This window comes from Protomyctophum parallelum (genome assembly GCF_964188405.1).
Source record: "Protomyctophum parallelum genome assembly, chromosome: 5".
Classification (NCBI taxonomy): Eukaryota; Metazoa; Chordata; class Actinopteri; order Myctophiformes; family Myctophidae; genus Protomyctophum; species Protomyctophum parallelum.
This window is the reverse complement of record NC_139702.1, coordinates 32,856,230-32,879,126: the sequence shown is the minus strand read 5'-3', so window position 1 is coordinate 32,879,126 and position 22,897 is coordinate 32,856,230. Positions and strand designations below refer to the sequence as shown.

The 22,897-nt window shown below is 40.9% G+C and overlaps 1 protein-coding gene across 1 annotated transcript in view; it reads left to right on the top strand.

The window, feature by feature from the left end:
• Window positions 1-22,897, top strand: part of xpo1a (exportin 1 a) — a 28,897-nt gene extending 6,000 nt beyond the window's left edge. Inside the window, exons 4-25 of the mRNA XM_083766206.1 lie at window positions 749-821; window positions 959-1,020; window positions 1,158-1,202; window positions 2,317-2,498; window positions 4,921-4,969; window positions 5,076-5,195; window positions 5,514-5,642; window positions 6,060-6,218; window positions 8,680-8,877; window positions 9,345-9,483; window positions 9,661-9,842; window positions 10,362-10,518; window positions 10,711-10,874; window positions 11,116-11,250; window positions 11,580-11,763; window positions 11,869-11,975; window positions 12,318-12,512; window positions 15,126-15,294; window positions 15,911-16,045; window positions 20,525-20,681; window positions 20,822-20,918; window positions 21,906-22,897. Coding sequence (XP_083622332.1) covers window positions 749-821; window positions 959-1,020; window positions 1,158-1,202; window positions 2,317-2,498; window positions 4,921-4,969; window positions 5,076-5,195; window positions 5,514-5,642; window positions 6,060-6,218; window positions 8,680-8,877; window positions 9,345-9,483; window positions 9,661-9,842; window positions 10,362-10,518; window positions 10,711-10,874; window positions 11,116-11,250; window positions 11,580-11,763; window positions 11,869-11,975; window positions 12,318-12,512; window positions 15,126-15,294; window positions 15,911-16,045; window positions 20,525-20,681; window positions 20,822-20,918; window positions 21,906-22,052 — 2,985 coding nt within the window. The 3' untranslated portion in view covers window positions 22,053-22,897. The remainder of the gene's footprint in view (window positions 1-748; window positions 822-958; window positions 1,021-1,157; window positions 1,203-2,316; window positions 2,499-4,920; window positions 4,970-5,075; window positions 5,196-5,513; window positions 5,643-6,059; window positions 6,219-8,679; window positions 8,878-9,344; window positions 9,484-9,660; window positions 9,843-10,361; window positions 10,519-10,710; window positions 10,875-11,115; window positions 11,251-11,579; window positions 11,764-11,868; window positions 11,976-12,317; window positions 12,513-15,125; window positions 15,295-15,910; window positions 16,046-20,524; window positions 20,682-20,821; window positions 20,919-21,905) is intronic.

Below are 22,897 nucleotides of genomic sequence, written 5' to 3'. Positions count from 1 at the left end.
GACCTACAAGCTCGTAGCGCGCCACTCGGTGGTGCGCTATGAGCTTGTAGATCTGCTATTTTTCAATAGCTAAAGTATAACATAATGCTTAAAACACCAACATGGGTTCCCGCCCAAAATGGGTTAAGTGATGCCCACCACCACGGTTGGTTCTCTCAACATCCTGCGTATGTGCAAGGTTATACAACAAATTCATGGCCTTTTAAATAACTTATCAAGGCAGCCGTCCTGACAGTGTGTCACTGGGCAAGAGTGTTTGTGCACAAGTCAGCACTGAGTTCATTGTAACTCTCAGTTGCTTCCATCTACACAAAAAAAACATAATAAATGGATATTATGATTTTTGTGCTGAGTAATTATCTCCATTGCATTAAATACACAGGCAGACGATATTTACACTCCCGCATGACACGATTATGCCGGTTGACTTGGGTAACGATCAGTAAGCAAAAAATCACACTTGTGTGAATTGAGCGGTGCCTTTCAGCATGATGATGTTGTATGATGACGACATCATCATACATCAGCCAATCAAATCATCACATTCCATGCTCTAACACACCTACACACAGCTGTGCACAGGGGCGACTGCACCGCTCAGAAATCTATGACCGTCACAGCCTTAACTGTAGATTTATAATGAAAAGTTACATGTTGACAGTGTCAATAACTTGTGCTTCTCTTGTCTTCTAGTCCTTGATTCCCTATAACTGTCTGACATCTTACCCTTAATATCCCCTGTCCTCAGTACTATGCACTGCAGATCCTGGAGACAGTCATCAAAACTCGGTGGAAGATTCTCCCAAGAAATCAGTGTGACGGTATTTGTAACTCTCGATATGCTTGATCTTTCTCACAGAATTTAGAGATGGCACAAAATGAATGAAAAGATTACACTATATTGTTTTGTAGGCGAGTGTAGCTGTAATATAATATGAACATTTCCTTGTGTTTCCAGGAATCAAGAAGTATGTTGTCGGACTGATTATCAAGACGTCATCTGATCCTGCAAATGTAGAGGTGATGAACACATCATATGAAAAGCTCATGATCAACTCAGATGAACTTCATGTGACATCATATGAAAAGCTCATGATCAACTCGGATGAACTTCATGTGACATGTGTTGCTATATTAAATCTGTTTCTGTGTTGCAGAAAGAGGGAGTGTACATAGCCAAACTCAACATGATCCTTGTCCAGGTAAAGGAAAATGACTGGTAGAAAACCTATGCCCTCTGTACAGCAAGCTGCAAAATGTCATAGACTGTCAGGGGAAATAGTTTTTGGTATATTGGTGCAGAGATTTTGTGTCACAATACTGGGACACACATCACGGTGCAAGAATCATACATAGACTGCAAAGAGATGTTTCAAAACATGCTACTGACAATGATGACTATAGGGCTTTATGCCTGTAACTAATAATACTTTTCAGAATTGATACTCCTATTTTAGCGCCGTTTCGGCGCTGTAGAAATTTTCAGTAGCACCGAAGAGCCGACTTTAGGACGGTACCCGCCACCCCGAACCTCAAATGACGTCAAATTGTAGGCTCTACAGCGCCGAACCGACTTTTATTCGGCTCTAAAATAGGAGTATGAATCGGCCCTTAGAATCTATACAAATAGTTCTGATCCTAAAATGACAAAAACATAAGGTAATGGAAGTATAAAAGAATTATGCTCATAACATACTATCTGAACTCAAACAGACATCTTGAAATTGCTTAATATGTTTAGCTAGCAGGAAAAAAACTTTATTACTTTTCCTTGAAACGAATAACAATTACAATTGGGTATCGTTCTAAACGGCACATATTGTAATTTATTATAACATGATACCATAGTGTCGTAGTCACGCCCCCTTTCAGAACGTCGAGTCGCCCAGGAAATAATTCCCCATTCATTTTCCCCATAGGCTTTTCAAAAAGTATTTATTTAAAGACGTTTACACAGTGGACAAAGCCAACTCTGCTCATGACAAATCATGACGATAAACACAATGTTTTGGGCCGATCAAATAATTAGTAAGAAGAAAAACAAAACAAAGTGTTTCCTTCCATCTCTGCTTATTGTCATGATTTGTCACGAGCCAAGTTTGCGGTGTAAACGTCTTTAAATAAATACTTTTTGAAAAGTCTATGGGGGAAATGAATGGGGAATTATTTCCTGGGCCACTCGTTGTTCTGAAAGGGGGCGGGACTGCGACACTCTATACAGATAATTCAATTCATTGACTGGCCTAAAAATATATTTAATTTTCTGGTTAATTATTCAACCCTAGACTTAACATCATTCACGCTCTGTGGTTCTAGATCTTGAAGCAGGAGTGGCCTAAGCATTGGCCTACCTTCATCAGTGACATCGTAGGAGCCAGTCGCACCAGTGAGAGCCTCTGTCAGAACAACATGATCATTCTCAAACTGCTTAGTGAGGAGGTATTTGACTTCTCCAGCGGCCAAATGACCCAGGTCAAGGCCAAGCATCTCAAAGACAGGTAACAGATTCAGGGCAGTGCACTACACTGTACTTTCTAACCAGTCTTTCACTTAGTCACTTAAAACCTACTTCATAATAAGTCTAGTTGCTAAAATAAGAGCTTGTCAAGATATGATTCCGCTGTCAGCTTGTAGATCTTCTATAGAGCACCGAAGTCCTGACGTCACTGTCAGTAGAGGGCGCCAGTCCACAGGTTTGTGTACTTTTTATTTGCATTGAAATCCCCATAGGGGGATTTTAGATCTCTTCATATAAGAACTTTGTTTGAAAAATAAACCGATCTTCCTGGCCTTTTCACTCATATGGATATGAAGCATCGACTGAAGGTGGAAATGTACAAATATACCCAAAGAGTAACACAATAAGCACTAGAAACGAGTCAAACAACCCAGAGACTACATTTCCGGGTAGGCGGGGTGGCTGCAGCTGCCTGTCGCACAACATAAACTGACATGTTAATTAAGTTTTTATTTTATTTTATATATTTAATGTTTCGTGGTTAGTACGAGTCGAGTCACCGCCAGCTGAGCTTACGTGAACGAGGAATCTCAGGAACACAATGTGTTGGCAGCTGGGTGTGACGTATATTAGCAGCGACATTGGTTTCATAATATGTAGTTTCAACTTTCAAGGCTATTGCGGCCACATTCATTCCCTTTTCTCCAGAAACTGGCTGTATCAAATATGAATGGACGTCATTAACGATGCACAGCCACCCCCCTGACAGAAAAGGAAGATCGTTTATTTTTCAAACGGTTCTAACTTCTTATATGAAGCGACCTAAAATCCCCCTATGGGGATTTCAATGCAAACTAGAAAAAGTGCCCTTCTGGGCACAGGTCTCCACCAGGAGGATAGGAGTGTTTGGCAAAATGTTTAGGCGTAATTTAAACATGTTTTTTTTGTTTTTTTATTTTTTGCAACAATTGTCTTCATTTTATTGAGGAAATGCAGAGCCAGATCACTCATAGCATCTCTGAGGATATAATTCTGTGTGCAGCATGTTGTACAAAACGGACCACTCCTGAAAACTTAGCCAATCAGTGTAGAATCTGAGAAATCCAACACACTCGTCTTGATCACATGACTACAGAGATCATGTACCGATTTGGATGAAATCTGTGCGACTAATGTAAACAATGTGTTTTGCACAATCCGGCAGATGTGGAGGGATGCAGGGAAACTGTTTTTCCATGGCCTCTAGGGAGTGCACATAGAAAGATGTACACAGATCGTAAAATCAGATCGTTGGTAAAATCAGGAATTGCCCTGTTATAGCGCCACCATGAGGGTGATTTTGAAAAAATGAAGTGGCATGGCATGCTCGGCATAGTGGAAATGTGCGTGTATAATTTCACGTAAATTGCACACTGTTTGTGATTTGTGGCATTTGGTAAAAAATTGACCAATCATGTGAGCTTTGGAAGCCAATCTGGTGCAGATCTGTGTTGATCACATGACTATGGAGATAGTGTATACCGAATTGTTTGATGTATGGATAAAATGTGTACAAGTAATCTACATAAATGTGTTTTGCCTAAATCTGCCTCATGGTGGCGCTATAACAGGCAGTTGAGGAATATTTGGGGCAGAGGTTCATCGTTGGCATCCAGGGAGTGTGTGTGCAAAGTTTGGCACGGTGCCGGAGATTAGCTGGTAAGGGACGGAAGGAAGGAAGGACGGACACACGCACACACACACACACACACACACACACACACACACACACACACAGAGTGCAAAACATACTCTCTCCCCATGCCTTTGGCCTGGTGGAGACAATAAAGAAATACATGAACCTGTGTACTGGCGCCCTCTACTGAAATTGACGTCAGAGTTCAGTGCTCTATTTTTTCTGTTTTAGGAATGAAAGGAATAAGTGCTTAAATTGTTTTAAAGAAAACATGTCTTTATTGAAGTTTTTCAGATTTAGAAGTCGTTTTTAGAATCTACCTCGGTCCTAAATGGGTTAATCTGTTTCAGATATACAAATCCCATTAATTTCTTATGAAATATATTTTATCCTCAGCCCTTGCGTTTTATTTTCTTTATGATCTGCATGATTAAGCATTTAAGATTATTTCCTGCCTGAATTAAATGTAATGAAAAAGCTTTGACAGATGTGTTTGTGGAGCATAAATGTACTTGAATGAAATATATATATTTCATTAGCAAAGTCTTAGTACAAGATATTCTTATACTGAATCGTTGCTCTTGAAGTAAAAATGATTGAGCAAATGTATACTCCAGGTTTTTTCACTGCCTGAAGACAATGCTTCCTGTTCATATAATAAACTGAATATCAGTAATACTGCTTGAAAACATATTGTGATATTATATTGTTCCTTATCGCCCACCCCTAAACTGAACCTAACCTACCAAAAGACTGAAACATTGATCATCTCCTCAATCTTTTTCAGCATGTGCAATGAGTTCTCACAAATATTCCAGCTCTGCCAGTTTGTTATGGTAAGTCTAAGTTGAAACAGCCCTCTGCAGCATGGATATCGGGGCCATCTACCTGTTGTATTCTCTTAAAAACCCAATGTTATCTCATGAATCCTTGTTCCATTAGGAAAACTCCCAGAATGCCCCTCTGGTCCAAGCCACGCTGGAAACGCTTCTTCGCTTTCTAAATTGGATTCCGCTGGGTTACATCTTTGAGACGAAACTAATCACCACGCTGGTGTACAAGGTATAACAGTAAAGATGTTAAATTAGTTTTCTATTATGATTGTCTGACTCCACCTCATCTTCTAGGACTTTGTTTCTTAACTTTTTATATGCTATTTATATAATACCACATATGTGGATTATTAGTAGGCCAATGCACAGTATTTTGTTTGGATAGATGTCAGTTTAGTGTGTTTACTTAGGGGTGTTCCCAGAAACGGACTTCAAAAATAGAAAACGTGTACAGATCCCGATGTGTAATGCAGGCTAGAATGTCAAAGTTGATATCCAATACTACTACAAACTGTTTCTTTTCTTGTATTGTTTGTGTGAATTTCAGTTCTTGAATGTGCCCATGTTTCGCAACGTGACGTTAAAGTGTCTGACGGAGATTGCCGGCGTGAGTGTCAATCAGTATGAAGAGCAGTTTGTCAACCTCTTTACCCTCACCATGTGTCAGCTCAAACAGGTACATGGCAAACACATACGCTTATTTTATAGGCAGGACATATACATAACCATACACACTGTCTTATTATTGACCCACTCTATGCGTATTATCTTTTGTAAGACGTGCACACACAGTCCTTTTACTGTGCTTACCTATTTATCTGCTGGGTATCCAGAGTTTTTACCGAGATTAACCAGACGGTTAAGAGTTTATGGTTACTTGAAATACAAACTAAACGGCATGAAATTGGAAGGAATTAGTCACCTGCTCTCTGTAAATTGGAGACGAATACTATCATATTTGAAATGGCATATTACCGTATATTATTATTAATATTGCATTAAATAAAATAAAGTAACTTTTTCACTAAGCGTGAATCTTTTCTTTTTATAAATCCACTGAAAAGGCTTGTTTTCTTTCCCTTGCTCTGGCCAGATGCTACCTTTGAACACTAACATTCGGCTGGCCTACGCCAATGGGAAGGACGACGAGCAGAACTTCATCCAGAACCTCAGTTTGTTCCTCTGCACCTTCCTCAAAGAACACGGTCAGCTCATCGAGAGAAGACCCAACCTCAGAGAGACACTTATGGAGGTAAGATCGAGACAATGAATCAGGTCTGTGGTCAATTATTGCTGTGCAGGATAACAAAGTTGATCCTCACTGCATCCAATTTCTGATTCCCCAAAAACGAGTTTTAGATGTAAAAGTCACACCCGTGTGAAGTGAGGGACGCTCTTATCATCGTACATCATGATGTAAATTCTCCATTCATTGTCAATGGCTGCGGTTACATGAGGGCTTTTTCATTCAGAATGAAAACTTCAGAATTAATTAATTCAGAAGTAAGTTTTTTGCTGCGTGTTTACATGGGAAATGGTCATTCCGAATGAGTGTTTACATGGACAATACTTTTAAATCCCATTATTTCATTCCACATCAGGTTTGGGGCTGGGAAGGCTTCTGATTGGATGAGGGGCAGGGCGCATATGTTTACGTCCAGTGGTGGAAAGTAAATAAGTACATTTACTTTAGTACTCTACTAAAGTAAAAATTTGAGGTATTTCTACTTTACTTGAGTATTTCCAATTTCCAATACTTTTACTTCTACTCCCCTACATTTCAGGTAAAACAAAATAATAATAATAATAAAAAAACACTTTTATGCCATATTACTTTATATTTGATGTATCCTTTAGCCTATGAGAGGTTGCTCTCAGAGATGTGAAATTAAACATGTCTAGTTTCTTATAATTAATCGCAAAACAAGAGCATAATATGGCCATACCTATTACATGGAAACAAGCATGCGCAGAAAGACCAGAATGAACTTAAATCCGAATGAGTGTTTACATGAGTCCACAATTGTTTCAATAGGATTTAAAAATGGAATAATCCGGTCAGTTACATCAGATCTAAGTTTAAATCAGATTGGCCATTTTCATTCCGATTTAAGTTTTTGTAGGTGTTTACATGACAACTTTTAATAGGATTTAACTTTTATTCTGAATGAAAAGGGGATTTAACTGTCCATGTAAACGTAGCCAATGTGAATGTAATGTTTGTGTTAGACAAAAATGCAGATTTGATCAGACACGTATGACGTAAATTCTCTATTCATTGTCAATGGGAATTGAATGTTTATAAGACGAAAATCTACACTAATAGCTGAATATAATCACACCCGTGTGAAGTGAGGCGTGCTCTTATCATCATACATCACGTTCCGTGCTCAACCAATCAAATCATCACAAATGTTATGTGACGTCTTCACTTTTCTGTCCTCACTTTTGGCTTCAATGTTTGTGTTTACACAGACATCAAAAGCTGAGCATAGGAAGGGCTAGCGGCTAGCGCCCCTCAAAAATAACAGTCTTGTCTGTCTGTCAACCATCGTAAGATCCCAGTCTTGGGGTGTAACTTGACTGGCTTTACAGACTGACATTTAATAAAAGAAACTAAACCATGGCCCCTTTTCATAGAACCTCAAATGGGCATGGAAAAACTACCAAGAACAAATCCCAGATTCTGAGAAAGTACTGCGCTGGCAGCTGGTCGTGATATTGTCAATTCAACATTTACATGGACATCAGGAACTTAAACGGAGTGAAATGTCTGAACTGTGTTGATAGCTGACAGTTTGATTGCGTGAGAACAACAAGCCAATTATTTATCTTCCAGAACATTCTCTAGTGTCTTCCCCCCTTTTTCCACACCTTCCCCAATTTAGTCATTGCCAATTTCCCCTGTGCATTACCTGTCGTTGATATAATTTACCACACTGTTGTGACGAAAAGAGAGCTCTATGTCTACCGAGCAATTTTCGTTCCTACTCTCACCTATGGTCATGAACTAGTGTAGTCTGCTAGCACGCTAGCAGACTACACTAGTTCTGTCTTTCAATCATTTTATTATTATACCTGATCATCTTCTTAATTAAATACACTATAGTTTAAGCTTGTCACATGAAACTCTATACCGAATTATCAAAACATTAGAAAGTAGCCGGCGTATCTATCAGATTGTGAAAATATAATGGTAATTAATAATAATAAAATTATATATTTTATTATTCTATACATATAGGCGGTTGCAACACACTTACCGGTACTTAAGCTGTCATAATGTGAAGGGTACCTGGCTGGTACTGCATTTCTTTTAAAGGGATTGTGACATTAAAAAAAAGGTTTTGGAATTGTTCTTATTTTTTTTAGGTTTTCTAATCTCAATTGCACCCAAAAAACATTTTCTGTGATCTGGGGTTTTCTGGCTCAAACAGGTGATCTGATTTGCCCATATGTCAATGGGATTTGCCAGCAGATGTCACTGTTTTCACTGTGTTGCCTGTTTTCATTGTAGCTCAAAAGGCTTCCAAACCCCAAAGAAAACTTCAGACCACAGAAAATCCACTGAATGTTCAAAGTTCAGGTTTTTTGGGTGTAATTGAGGTCATAAAACCTAAAACAAAAAGAAAAATAAATGAAAATGAATGTCATAAAACCTAAATATATATTTCCCATTGAAACCTGACATGTACTTGTCTTTTCTTCTGCAGGCCCTTCATTACATGTTGTTGGTGTCTGAGGTGGAGGAGACGGAGATCTTTAAGATCTGTCTGGAGTACTGGAACCACCTGGCAGCAGAGCTCTACAGAGAGAGTCCCTTCTCCACCTCAACGTCACCTCTGCTGTCTGGCAACCAGCACTTTGATGTACCACCACGCAGACACCTCTACCTACCTGTGCTGTCCAAGGTAGGGAAGCTTTGCGTGTGTGTGCACACTGCACAGTCAATTCGTAACTTTGCAATTTAAAAATCACACTTGTGTGAATTGAGGGGCAATCACTTTTGGTGTCTTCACTTTTCTGCCCTACTTTTATCCTGAATATGTACTTTGCTCAGCCAATCAAATCATCGCTATGGGGTGATCAGCCAATCAAATCATCGTGTTTGTGTTCACACAAGCAGACTTAGACAAGCTTAGGAGGGGCTTGCACCCATTAAACATTTTAAAGGTACTGTTCAGTGTACAAATCAGGGCTGCAACTTATTCTGTTAATGGATCTAAAGGTTAATTTACAAATATATATTTTTTACTATATAACATTTCAGCATTTATTGACACATTTGAGACTTAATGGGGAAACATCCTATCTAAAATACATTTCATTGTTTGTTTATTATATACATAATTACCTCCACGCATGTCTGTTCCTGCAGGTGCGTTTGCTGATGGTGAGCCGTATGGCCAAGCCAGAGGAGGTGCTGGTGGTGGAGAACGACCAGGGGGAGGTGGTCAGAGAGTTCATGAAGGACACGGACTCAATCAACCTCTACAAGAACATGAGAGAAACGCTTGGTAAGTGTTAGTTCTGCACGCTTCTAATGCTGTCATGCTGCATTCGTTAATCCCATCATCTCCCACACCACTTCAGGTATGCTGTGTCTGTGAATAGTGTTAATATGTTAATGAATCGTTCCTTACATCGGAAATTCCATATAATAAATGTATCTCTCCATCTCTCTAAAATTGTAGTGTACCTCACCCACTTGGACTATGCGGATACGGAGCGCATCATGACCGAGAAGCTCCACAACCAGGTGAATGGGACCGAGTGGTCGTGGAGGAACCTTAACACACTCTGCTGGGCCATCGGCTCCATCAGTGGGGCAATGCACGAGGAGGACGAGAAGAGGTTCCTGGTCACTGTCATCAAGGTGAGCGGCGCACATTCACGTCTTGTACCTACTACAGAAATGTAAGATATTTCAAGTCTAGGTCTATGTGTCTGGCTCTGAAAACTGTACAGGATTCCCTATTTTCCAGAGTATTTATTAAGAATACAATCAATGTTTTGTTTATTTCGGTCACACTGACCTTCATTGTGTGATACATTGTCATGCATTGACTGCCTTCTTCTACGCACCTGTCCTTGAAGTAGGTGTGCAGACTTATTTTAACAACTAGGTCTGTGTCGAAGTGTCCCTGGTCACTAACCATTAACTGAAAATGTGAAATATGTATTTATTATGATTATAAACCGATTATCAAATTGTGATATTTTTACATAAAAGGCTCATCTACCAGGTCACACTCTAATTTTCCATTCATGTTTTTTCTTTGACGGCATTGGTGTTAAAATGGTAGGAAAAGTCTTGTGTTTAACCTACTGAAACATCCAGTCAGACTGTATTAACTGACTCGTTGTCCCCACCTTCCTGCCCTGCCTAATGAAGGACCTACTAGGGCTATGTGAGCAAAAGAGAGGCAAAGACAACAAGGCCATCATAGCATCCAACATCATGTACATCGTGGGCCAATATCCACGTTTCCTACGCGCCCACTGGAAGTTCCTGAAGACTGTCGTCAACAAGCTGTTTGAGTTCATGCACGGTGAGAAACTGGAAGATTTTGATTTAGTATATGTTAATCTTAGTGTCACTGAGTAGACTGGCTCTTACATCTTTGTGTTTCCTACATTTATGGGTGTGGGGAAAAACCTAATTCTTTTTGCATACAAATTACAAACACACAAACAACACTTTATAAAGGTTCTCAATTGTAATTGTCTCGTGCTGATTTCAGAGACCCATGATGGTGTGCAGGACATGGCATGTGACACCTTCATCAAGATCGCCCAGAAGTGTCGTCGTCACTTTGTCCAAGTTCAGGTGGGAGAGGTGATGCCCTTCATTGATGAGATCCTCAATAACATAAACACCATCATCTGTGACCTTCAGCCACAGCAGGTACGTCCTCCTAATTACACCAATGTGTTAATTTATCACTTCCAGCTTGTTGAAAAATATGCTCTTCCATAGTTGTTGAAGAATGTAGTCAGTACAGTACAACGAATCAGGATTAGTCTCAATAATGTGAGGAATAGATAGTGAATACCTAAAGTTAATAGAAAATTCCTATTAAGGTTTTTATAATACAAATTGCATCTGTTCCCCAGTTCTAATCCTTGCTTGTCCTCTCTGACTTCAGGTCCATACATTCTACGAGGCAGTGGGCTACATGATAGGGGCTCAGACAGACCAGGCAGTCCAGGAGCACCTAATAGAGAAGTACATGCTGCTGCCCAACCAGGTGTGGGACAGTATCATCCAACAGGCCACCAAGGTAAGGACAAGCTCCCCATCTTGTACATCCAAAGGCATTCGTCAAGCATTCCGTAGCCCGTCAATTAGTATTTTAATTGATTTAAGTAACTATGCATATTAATTAGACCTTGAAAGCGTGGTTAAGTGCAGTAATAAAACGATTAATCAATTCCCAGAAAATGCATCAAATAACATTCTAGTTTGATCAAATAATTGGTTTAGTGATGTATCATGTGAAAGTGTCCAATATGTGCTATTTACAACCTCATCACGATGTAAATTCTCGTCTTTGTGACTGGTGTTAATCCCCCACTATGGTTTAACCACTCATGTGGACCCCCTCTGCAGAATGTGGACATCCTTAAGGATGCAGAAACTGTTCGTCAGCTGGGCAGCATTCTGAAGACTAACGTCAGGGCCTGCAAGGCCGTAGGACACCCATTTGTTGTGCAGCTGGGACGCATCTACCTGGACATGCTGAACGTCTATAAGTGTCTGAGTGAAAATATATCCTCAGCCATTCAAACCAACGGTAAGCTACAATCCTAATGGGGGTGGGTGTGTGTGTGTGTGTGTGTGTGTGTGTGTGTGTGTCTGTCTGCTTTCTGAAGCTAACTTCACTCTGGTATTCTAATAGGTGAGATGGTGACCAAGCAGCCTTTGATCAGGAGTATGAGGACGGTTAAGAGAGAAACATTAAAGTTGATCTCTGGTTGGGTCAGTCGCTCCAATGATCCCCAGATGGTGAGCCAAAACCTTTTTTTCATCATATTAATAATCACTAATATGTCCACTAAATGCTATGTTCTTAATTTCTTATGTTCCATGGATATATTTTAACCCCATATCGATCTATTGTGAGGATGATCTGAAAGTGTGACATAACACTTCCCAATGCATTGTATCTAGGCACTGAAAAATAACGCCTAGTAAGCCTACATAAAACAAGTTATCCGCTATAGTGAAGAGAGACAGGGCATCAGAAATGGGGGGGAATATTTGTGTTTATGGGCTGAGTTCCAGTAATGTGCCTGAGGAAACTGACAACAAAAATTAATGTTTTTTGTTTTCTGTGTGGTTGTATAGGTGGGTGAGAACTTTGTGCCCCCACTCCTGGAGGCAGTGCTTATCGACTACCAGAGGAACGTCCCCGCTGCCAGGGAACCAGAGGTTCTCAGCACCATAGCGACCATCGTCAACAAGTTGGGGGCTCACATCACCGGTGAAATCCCCAAGATCTTTGATGCCATCTTCGAATGCACGTTGAATATGATCAACAAGGTAGCGTCCCTTTGAAAATGTATATGAATAATGTAAGATATTAAAAATGTATGTACTAAAAATGACAATCTATCGATATAGAATTTTATGTATCATTTTTTAAAGACAATAAAAGACATTTAGATTTAGATTTAAGTAACGATTTAATGGTGTCAGATTCGGATACATAGCCCTTAACCGTTTCTCTGCGGGAACGGGAGAATCACGTGGTTCGATTCCCAGCGCTCCGATGCGGGAAAGGGAGATTTACGTTTACTGTATGTTTTTATTGATAACTTTCAATCGCCTTTCTACACACACCGAGCACTTTACCTACTAGCACTGGACGGTAGCACAACACTCCGATCACGTGATCACAAAAAAAAGAAAAGATGTCTCTTCCCCCTCCCTTCCTGAAACTCAGGACGGGAGGGGTCAAATGCTCACTATCACACAATGGCGGCCCCCATTGCGAGCGTAGCTACTAGCTAGCCCTTAGCCAGATCACATTTCATGACATCCGATCGTATCTAGCAGAGCTGTTTCTCACTCCCCCCTGCATGTCTCGGGAGGGAGGGAGGGCCCCTGTTTGCTCGCGAGGAGGCGTCTTTGTGTAGACTCTGTTTCTGTCGGAACATGCTCGGACTTGTTCGCATAATAGACACGGCACGGATCTAACGTCTGGTCTCCCTTCCTTCATTCATTGCCGAGGGACGAAACGGTTATTTTGTTATGATGATGTATTCACAAGACGCATGCGCCGCTGTTCTGACTTTACAAGTCAACAACAACCTCGGCGAGCCAAGTTGGAACGATACACTGTACACAGCGACAGATCACAGATGGATAAATAATGACAATGGATGGATAAATAATGACAATGCGTCTTCGCATCGTTCCATCTGCTCGCCGGGGGTCTTGATCCGTCGTCATCATAATCTTCATAAAAAATAAACAAAACGGTAGTAACGTAGCCCCAATATGTTCCATCAGTCCCATGCTCATTCTTTAGCTCATACAAAAGCCATTTAGTCACAGACATTGACAGGCAGATATACAAATGAACACAAATTATTTCCTATACATATCATACACCGAATGAAAGCCCTCAATGTCTACTTTTAGGAGGAAATCAATATACACATTGATCCCATGTACAGTTTGTCAGTAATTGTTTATTGAATGCAGCTTGTGGCTGTATTAATAATAAAAATCACACCCCTGTGAAGTGAGCAGTGCAACAGTTGCACTGCTCACTTCACAGGGGTGTGATTTTTATTATTACAGTATTAGTTTTTGAGTGGTGCAACCACTCCTATAACCAGGAATGTCCACATGTATCATGTATCTTGTATCTTGTATCATGTATCAGTCATCATGAGCATGAGTGGTGTGCGCATGCGTGAAACCAGCAATGGCCAGCAATATCCGTGCGTGTGTGTACAATGCGCGCCTCACATCTTGTGCTAAATAAATAGCGTCAATGCTAGCGAGCTAAAATATAGCCATCCTTGCTCTAGAAAGCACCAATGTTTCCATCTAGACCACCGGATAATCAGCAAAGACCTCCGAACATCGCGCTAATTGACCAAACCACGGAGAGCTCCGTAGATTAGGAGTTATTGAAGCTTTTAGTCTGCCTGTATAATGGGAGGTGGACGGCAGCTCGCATGCGCGATCCGGTCTAGAAGGTATGCTAAAAAAGGAAAGGCCGACCCCCGTGGACGGCAGCTCGCATGCGCGATCTGGTCTAGGAGGTATGTTAAAGAAGGAAAGGCCGACCCAAAATAATAATGAAAAAATAGTTGTCAGCTACGCGGATTGATATCCATAATAGAGAGAGAGAGAGAGGGGAGGGGGGGGGGGGGGGAGAGGGGAGTTGCACCACTCGGTTCACACAGGTGTGATTATTTTTCTTATGAAAGCAGAGAGTCTTCTGTTTCATACGGTATATAGTATGTACATGTCGCTATAGGCCTTATTTTGTGAATAATAGTTGTTCAGGTCCATGCTTTCTCTAAAGTTCTCTCTGGTGGCCGCAAGCTGCATTCAATAAACAATTACTGACAAACTGTACATGGGATCAATGTGTATATTGATTTCCTCCTAAAAGTAGACATTGAGGGCTTTCATTCGGTGTATGGTATGTATAGGATATTATTTGTGTTAATATAGAAAAACGGAACTGAAATGTCTGTCAACTTTGACCTTCCATATCTCTGTTGTTTTTTCAAGCGAGCAGAGTGCAGGAAAAAGCAGGTGTTAGAAAAAGGTCAATATCTCCAGAATGGAAGATGGTAAAATCATGATTCTTTTTTAAATTGAAGTGGACAAGTTGGGCTTTCTTTTGATGTATGCGGTGTGATTCTCGCTATAAGAGAACAGTTTGCTGTGGGCCCCGAAACAGTTCCTTCGTCCAATGTTAAACCCTTAGCATAGCCCAAGACAGCCAAGCAGAATAGTCTAGCAGCAGGAGTGTTAATCGTAATAAGCCCCCTTAATCTTGAGGTCTTTTCTATCCCTGTTTATTGTATGTGTTAAATTGAATGGCAACCTACATGTCTGCACAAATTCTGCTAACCTGGAGGCTTTTTGCTTGTAACCTCTAATGACTAATTTCTCTGTCCCCTTCAGGACTTTGAAGAATACCCTGAACACAGGACACACTTCTTCTACCTCCTTCAGGCGGTCAATTCGCAGTGTTTCCCAGCCTTCCTCTCGATTCCTCCAGCCCAGTTCAAATTGGTTTTGGACTCCATTATCTGGGCCTTCAAACACACCATGAGGAACGTGGCCGACACAGGTACCGAAATGAACACCGTTCTGTGCTGTTCTTCCACCTGGAAAATGCAGCCTATAGTCAGTGTCAGTGATAATGTTTTGGTTTTGTATATCGAACAGGAAATGCACTCAGAGGGATGCTGCACCCAGAATGCTTGTAATGTGCAACGTGTGCATGAGCTTGTGTTGTAACCTTGACCTTTTGTAGATTTTGAAAACAAAATCATAATTAACAGTCCTAGCTATAACGATAGATATTAAAACATCTGGAATGCATCTGTGTCATTTTTGCATTGGCTATTCAAAAATGGTACATACAAGCTCATAGTGACGTGCTATGAGCCTGTACATCTGCTATTTCTGAAGAAGAAAAAAATATATATATATTGTCTGTCTTGATGAAGGCCAAGCGACCGAAACGTTGACCTAATAAAGTGTCTGACAGTGTGTTTTTCAAAGATACCCTTTTTAAAATATATATTGAAAGTGTTTAAATATATATAAATGTTGAATATATTTTTATTGAGAACCACTGATTTAGAAGGCATTGTGTAGAACCAGCCTCAGGTTTTAATGTCTGCAGAAGAAAAGGGGTTACTTAAAAAAACAACACACTAATGATGTGATGTGTTGTGCAGGTCTACAGATCCTGTACACCCTCCTGCAGAGCGTGGCTCAGGAGGAGGCGGCTGCACAGAGCTTCTACCAGACATACTTCTGTGACATCCTGCAACACATCTTCTCAGTGGTCACTGACACCTCACACACCGCAGGTACACTGTTTGAATCCATCATATTGATGTGTGATGATGTCCACACATGGTTAATCACTGTTATCTTGTCAGACATTACACTGGGGATGAAAAGGTACAATTTTGTTTCCAGGTATAGGACTGTGCAAAATGTTTAACAGCTTGGACCTAGAGGGAGAGTTGTTGTGCAGATTGATTGATGTAATACTTTATTAGTCATAATTGTAAACAGCATGAGGTAGTCAGACATTTAGGCTAAAAGGATAAAGGAAAAGGTTCTTGTAAGAATGTTTGTATCTGGCTAATCTAGCACACACTATTGATTAATTCATTCTTATTTTTGCCCTCATAATTAGAGAAGAGAAGTTGCTTAACAACAAACACCAATCAAAACATTTAACAATTCTTTTTTTGACTGACCTGCCCTAGTTGCTTCTTTTTGGCTTATTTATTTTCTATAGATCTGGTTGCTTGTTTCTTGCAACACCTCTGGCTACTAGCTATCAATTTACAATTTAGGCATTTAGCAGACGTTCTTAATCACAAGGCATGACCATATATGCGGCTGTGGCTCAGGAGGTAGAGCAGGTCGTCCAATGATCCCTGGGTCGGCGGTTCGAATCCCGGCTCCTCCTGACCACATGTCGAAGTGTCCATGGGCAAGACACTGAACCCTACATTGCCTCCAATGAGTTGGTCGGTGTGAGCTTGCCACCATTGGTGTGTGAATGTGGGAAGTGAGGACTTTGGCATCGACTGTTCGCCGCTTCATCTCCCAATGTATGAATGAATGAACCATTGTAAAGCGTTTTGAGCACTTGGAAAAGCGCTATGAAAATGCAATTCATTATATATGGAGGTGTGATTTCACAAGGGGTGACCATATATGAATGGAGGCGTGGGTGACTGACGGAAGGGAAATGCAGGTTTTCATAGTAACTGCGACCTACCGTCGCAAATTTCTATATAGTGCTGTTTACATTAAATGCTATCTAAGTTAGATAAGTTGAGTCTTTGCATACGCCTGTGAGGTTGTCTGGGCTAGAGCAAGTGCTGTGGCAATGTTATGCTAGCTGGCTGTGTCGCGTCTGTACATTGGTGTGATTAGTTCCCCAATGATTCGCCATGCAACTCCTTGCAACATACGTGTAACTGAATGGTGCTTTAAAGATGGGGTCCCATGATTTTTTCAAACATGATCATCAGGTAGTATTATTATATAAGGAGGAATATGTTTATTTATTTTTAAGGGTACAGTATTTGTTAAAATATCGTTTTCATGTGGACACTGCCACCAGTTCATTAAAGTATGCCTGTTTTGCCTGGTGGGTGGTGTTCCACCTGAACTGAAGCCGCACCAACAACTGTGGTTGTATGATCAAGGGGGAGAGGTTAGGGGAGGGGATGATATTGTGATGTCACTATCAGTTTTTGAGGGGTGCTAGGCTGTCCTATATACAGGTTTAATGTTTGTTTTTAGTTCCAATGTTTGTTTTAAAAACGCCATTGACAATGAAGAGAAATTAATGTTTGTTTAGTCCCTAACACAAACATTAAATGCCATTAACAATAAAGAGTTAATGGGAGAGATCGTAAATCATTTGTGAGTTTGTACCGCATCGCTGAGAAAATGTAGCTGGTTGTACGGTACTGCTAGCTAAAGGCTAGACGTTGTTACGTCCCCACCAAAGAGGTCCAGGTGTTATTTTGTTCAAAAGTTCATTATTGGCTATTTCCCCTACCATAAGCCCACAATGAATTGCATTGAATTAGATTTTTTTTTTTAAATATATATATCCTCTCTTCATGATGTAAATAGTATCCCAAGCGGCACACTTTACTACTCATTTCGATGGAAATAAGAGAATTAGCACAAAAACCCAACCCCCATTGAAGGCTTATATTAGGGGAAATAGCCAATAATGCACTTTAGCACAAAATAACACCTGGACCTCTTTGTTGGTGACGTAACGACAAAATCTTTACAAATAAAGGTAAGAAAGCCTTCTAGCATGGCATTCTCCTTTTAATGTGAACAAAAAAAAGGCTCTGAGGCTCTAAGTGGACCCATCCATCAGCAAGAGCCTTATCTTCTTCAGATGCTTCGCTATACTCTCACTCTCTCTTGACCTGTAACCAGTGGGACTTTGCCGATATCTTGATTGACTATGTGGTCTCCGCTGAAATGGATTCTTGGGTGTTTTCGTCCATGGCTTCCATGGAATCGGGTTGTAGAAGCTCTGCGATGGGTAGCCTTTATAATATGGACTAGCTTTCCATTTTTCATTGGTCTTTTCTAGCCATACGTTATACTTGTCCTCTGCCTTCTTTCGACGTTCGTGTTCCTGGTCCTTCTTCTTGACCGATTCCTCCTTTTCCTCCTTTACTTTCTCATTTCTTTCCTGGTTCTTCTTGCAGAGCCATTCTTTGTATTGTAAATTACGGCATTCTGCCTGCCTCTGCTTCACTTCCTTCCGCTGCAACTCCTGTACCTCTTTGCTCTGCTTCAGCTGTTTCTTATGTCTCTCCTGCTCTGCCTTCACCTTAAGCCATGCCTGGAACCTCTCTTTCACTACTGTCCTCTTCTGCTCCTGCTCTCTCTCCCCCTGCTCTTTTCCCTCCTTCAGCAGGCGCTCCTCCTCTACTTTATTTTTCATTTTCAAGCCATCAACTTTATTTTTCTTAACTAGCCACATCTTCCACGCACTAAGCGTTGGCGAGGCTGTGGACTCCTCAGTTGCAGTAACTGCCTCTTCGGGATGTGGTTTTGGAAGTTCACAGCTGACTGGAGCGATTGCAGGTCTTTGGTCTTCAACCTGTTTTCCATACCGTTTATGCTGAACAGTATAATCTATGTCTTCATTACTATGAAACCTGTCCTGGTAGATGGGAGGGAGTATGATGAATGTACTGTCAACAGTTTCTGGTTGATACTGCGCTGTGTAATCAAGGTCCTCGCAAATGTCAAAGTTGTCATGGTCGGTGAGAGAGAGCACAGGGAATGTCTTGTCATTGTCGGGTTGATGCAGAGCTGCATTATCCAGGATTTTGTCACTATCAAAGGTGACATTGTAGAATGTATTGTCAGTGTCGGGTTGATACTCAGCTGCATAATCCAGGTTTTTGTCGTTATCAGAGATTGGAGTGAGTAGGGAGAATGTCTTGTCATCAGTGTCATAATCCAGGTTTTTGTCTCTATCAGAGATTGGAGATAGTATGGAGAATGTCTTGTCGTCAGTCTCATACTCCAGGTTTTTGTAGCTATCAGAGATTGGAGGAGATGGTAGGGAGAATGTCTTGTCATCAGTGTCATAATCCAGGTTTTTGTCGCTATCAGAGATTGGAGGAGAGACTAGGGAGAATGTATTGTCATCAGTGTCATAATCCAGGTTTTTGTTGCCATCAGAGATTGGACAGAGTAGGGAGAATGTATTGTCGTCAGTGTCATAATCCAGGTTTTTGTCGCTATCAGAGATTGGAGAGAGTAGGGAGATTGTTTTGTGGTCAGTGACATAATCCAGGTTGTTGCTATAAGAAATCGGGGAGAGTAGGGAGAATGTCTTGTCATTGGTGTCATAATCCAGATTTTTGTTGCTATCAGAGATTGGACAGAGTAGGGAGAATGTCTTGTCATCAGTGTCATTATCCAGGTTTTTGTCGCTATCCAAGATTGGAGTGAGTAAAGAGAATGTCTTGTCAGTGTCATAATCCAAGTTTTTGTCGCAATTAGAGATTGGAGAGAGTAGGGAAAATGTCTTGTCTTCAGTGTCTGCATAATCCAGGTCTTGGTACATAGGAGAGAGCTGGTAGAAATTGTCGGCAGAAGACAGATAGTCGTACATGATGCTGTATCTGTTGGCCCTGCTGTACATAAGAGGTGTCTGTCCAAATGTCTTGGAACTGGGATCAGGGGAAGGTAGTATCTTAGATCGAAACGCAGTCATTGTTGCTCAAAGAGAGCTCTGTGTCAAATTGATCCAATGACTAACGTGTCACCACAGGTCCAATAACTCTGTTTCATACAAATCATTCTCTCCTTATATACAGTGTGTACTTGGTCTAACCCAGTGACATCACTGATGATGCCACCTAGTGCTTAAATACAGGGGGTGGTTGTTTTTCTTTGATATGTGTGAGCTGTAATTGTCTGTGCCATAAGAATTGCCATCAACATGGACATTTACAACTAATAATGCAGTACCTGTGTTCTATTACAGCTCACAGCAGCTCAGAGTTCTTAGTGTAATACAGAGTACATGGAAGCCAGTCTATTATGTCAGGTATCTTAGGACACCAGCTTGGGACAACAGTAGTGAGTAGTAAATGGGCATTGGTTTCTAAACAATCGTCAAACCCGATATTGATTTATACAAAGGTCACAAAAAGATGGACCATAGAAAACAATTTCTATGATCAAATAAAAAATGTGGTCTAAAAGAATGTTTAGGAAACCCAATCTTGCTGATGAGCTAAACTGCTTTCCTTGCTTTGTGTTGACAGGTCTGACCATGCATGCTTCCATCCTGGCCTACATGTTCAACCTGGTAGAGGAGGGAAAGATCAATGCATCCCTTAATCCCACCAGCAACAACAACCAGGTTTATGTTCAAGAATATGTGGCTAACCTTCTCAAGACGGCCTTCCCACATCTACAAGAGTAAGTGTTCTTGCCTGGTTTATGTCATCAATGCCCCGGTGACTTACTGTATATGTGATTTGGTACAGAACCAGCACACTTACCGTCGGGTTCTATTTCCAAACTGCACACTCACCCCACTTTTTCCCCCTCCCCTCTAGTGCCCAGGTGAAGGTGTTTGTAACGGGCCTTTTTAGTTTGAACCAAGACATCCCTGCCTTCAAGGAACACCTGAGGGACTTCCTGGTGCAGATCAAGGTCAGAGAAGCCAGATAACAGTCAAATGGTTTTGTGCTTTAGAAAAGATACTGAATAGAATGTCTTAGTTTCTGAAAAGTCATATTCACCATAGTGTGTTGTGTAGGTGCGTATATGTGTGCATACAAGTAACCACAATCCAAGGGACTTTTTTACCCACTTTTTTTTCTCAACGTTTTTGGCTGGGGACCCCCGAAGAATTCTTTGGCCATGTCTCGCAACCCTCACCCCTCCTCCCCACCACCAATACAAATTGACCACTACAATTACCTTAATAATAGAGAAAATAGTCAAAATACATCATACTCATTAAAGGGTAAGACCACTTTTTGAGAGGTTTGGGTTGTTTTATTACCTTATTATGGGCAAACTATCTCTATTCCATGAGTTATTTCGCTCCGTTGTTGTTTATTAGCTCATTGACTTTCCATTGTAACGGGGAAACAGCTCTCAAAGTCATTCTTTTAGCACATAAACCAACGCAACAAAAGCTGATTCTGACAGTTTATGACATCAGAGAACTCATGCGGTTTTATTTTCGTCTTTTAAGATAGATTTATAAAGTTACTATTTTGGTTGGAGATATACTGAAGCAGTACTCTGGCATTCCCAACTCTCGCGGGGACATCTTGAGAGGTTTCGTTTGTAAACAAGTCTCCGCGCTGTTGGAGATGCACCCAGCTGCAGTCTTGCATACGAGCAGTCCCAGACACGTCTTCTATAGTGTCTCCCTCAAACCCGTCCATTGTGTGTGTTTTTAGTGACAAGCGGACGAGATCAAATCCATTTGTTTACATCCCCTCAACGGCATTCCAATATTACGCTTCAGTAGTGTGTGTACAGTTTTGGTCCAATCAGATCGTTTTTTACTCAACACGAACAGCAGAACCCCGGCACTAGAGCACCTTCGTTAAGGGGCAACGTTGACTCCTGCGGTTCTCTGTGCATGAACTGTCCCTTCATGTATGGTACCTTTTTCCTGTGCAGGAGTTTGCTGGTGAGGACACCACAGACCTGTTCCTGGAGGAGAGGGAGGCGTCGTTACGCCAAGCCCAGGAAGAGAAACACAAGATCCAGATGTCTGTTCCTGGCATTCTCAACCCTCACGAAATCCCAGAGGAAATGTGTGATTAAAAGAAAACTATGAAAAAAAAACAACCACCACATGTACAATCCTGAAGGAAAAATGTCAAGTTTGAAGCTGGAAGCTCTTCTTGACTATAGTGTTTTTCAAGTGTGTGTGTGTGTGTGTGTGTGTGTGTGTGTGTGTGTGTGCGTGTGTGTGTGTGAAAAATGTGTGCGTGAAAAATGTGTGCGTTTGAGAGGAGAGGGTTGGAAGGATCCTCAGCACTCGGTTGTATGTCGACCAAATCAATGCCAATATGTAAATGAGAATTGTGACCCCCCCCCTTCCCAAAATACCACATCGCGGATCCCTTTTTTTGCATACAGAAGCATTTTATACAGATGTTTGAGTAATACTTTATTGTTTTGTTTTCTTGGTAATTTGAGCTTTATGTTTGGTCACACTTTTCTTTGTTTAGACATGCATGAAGTTTAACAAATTAAAGATTGGTTATTTTAATTCCCTTAATTCCTTGTATCAACCCCACCCCCCATCCATTACCTCTTTGTTTATATGTAATATAACAAGTTCAAAGCTCATGAGGTTACTTTAACAAAATACTCTAGTTTCAGGAAAACGGGGAGCTTGTGTGGCCTATGTACACTGCAAGATGAATGTGATGGTCAAGGGTAGAGAGATAATGCTGCTTCCTTTGCTGTCCATAGTTTGGTTTGCTTTTTTTTCTTTTTCTCTTACTCCCGAGGAAAGGTGGAGCTTCGATTTGCATCCAAATCTGACCGTTCTGAATTTGGATAAGAATCTTTGAACAAAGGAAGTCTATGTGCATATCATCCTGTTTGTAAAGCTGTCTTAGTACTATGGGAACATAAAATTGGTTATTTTTACAAAAACA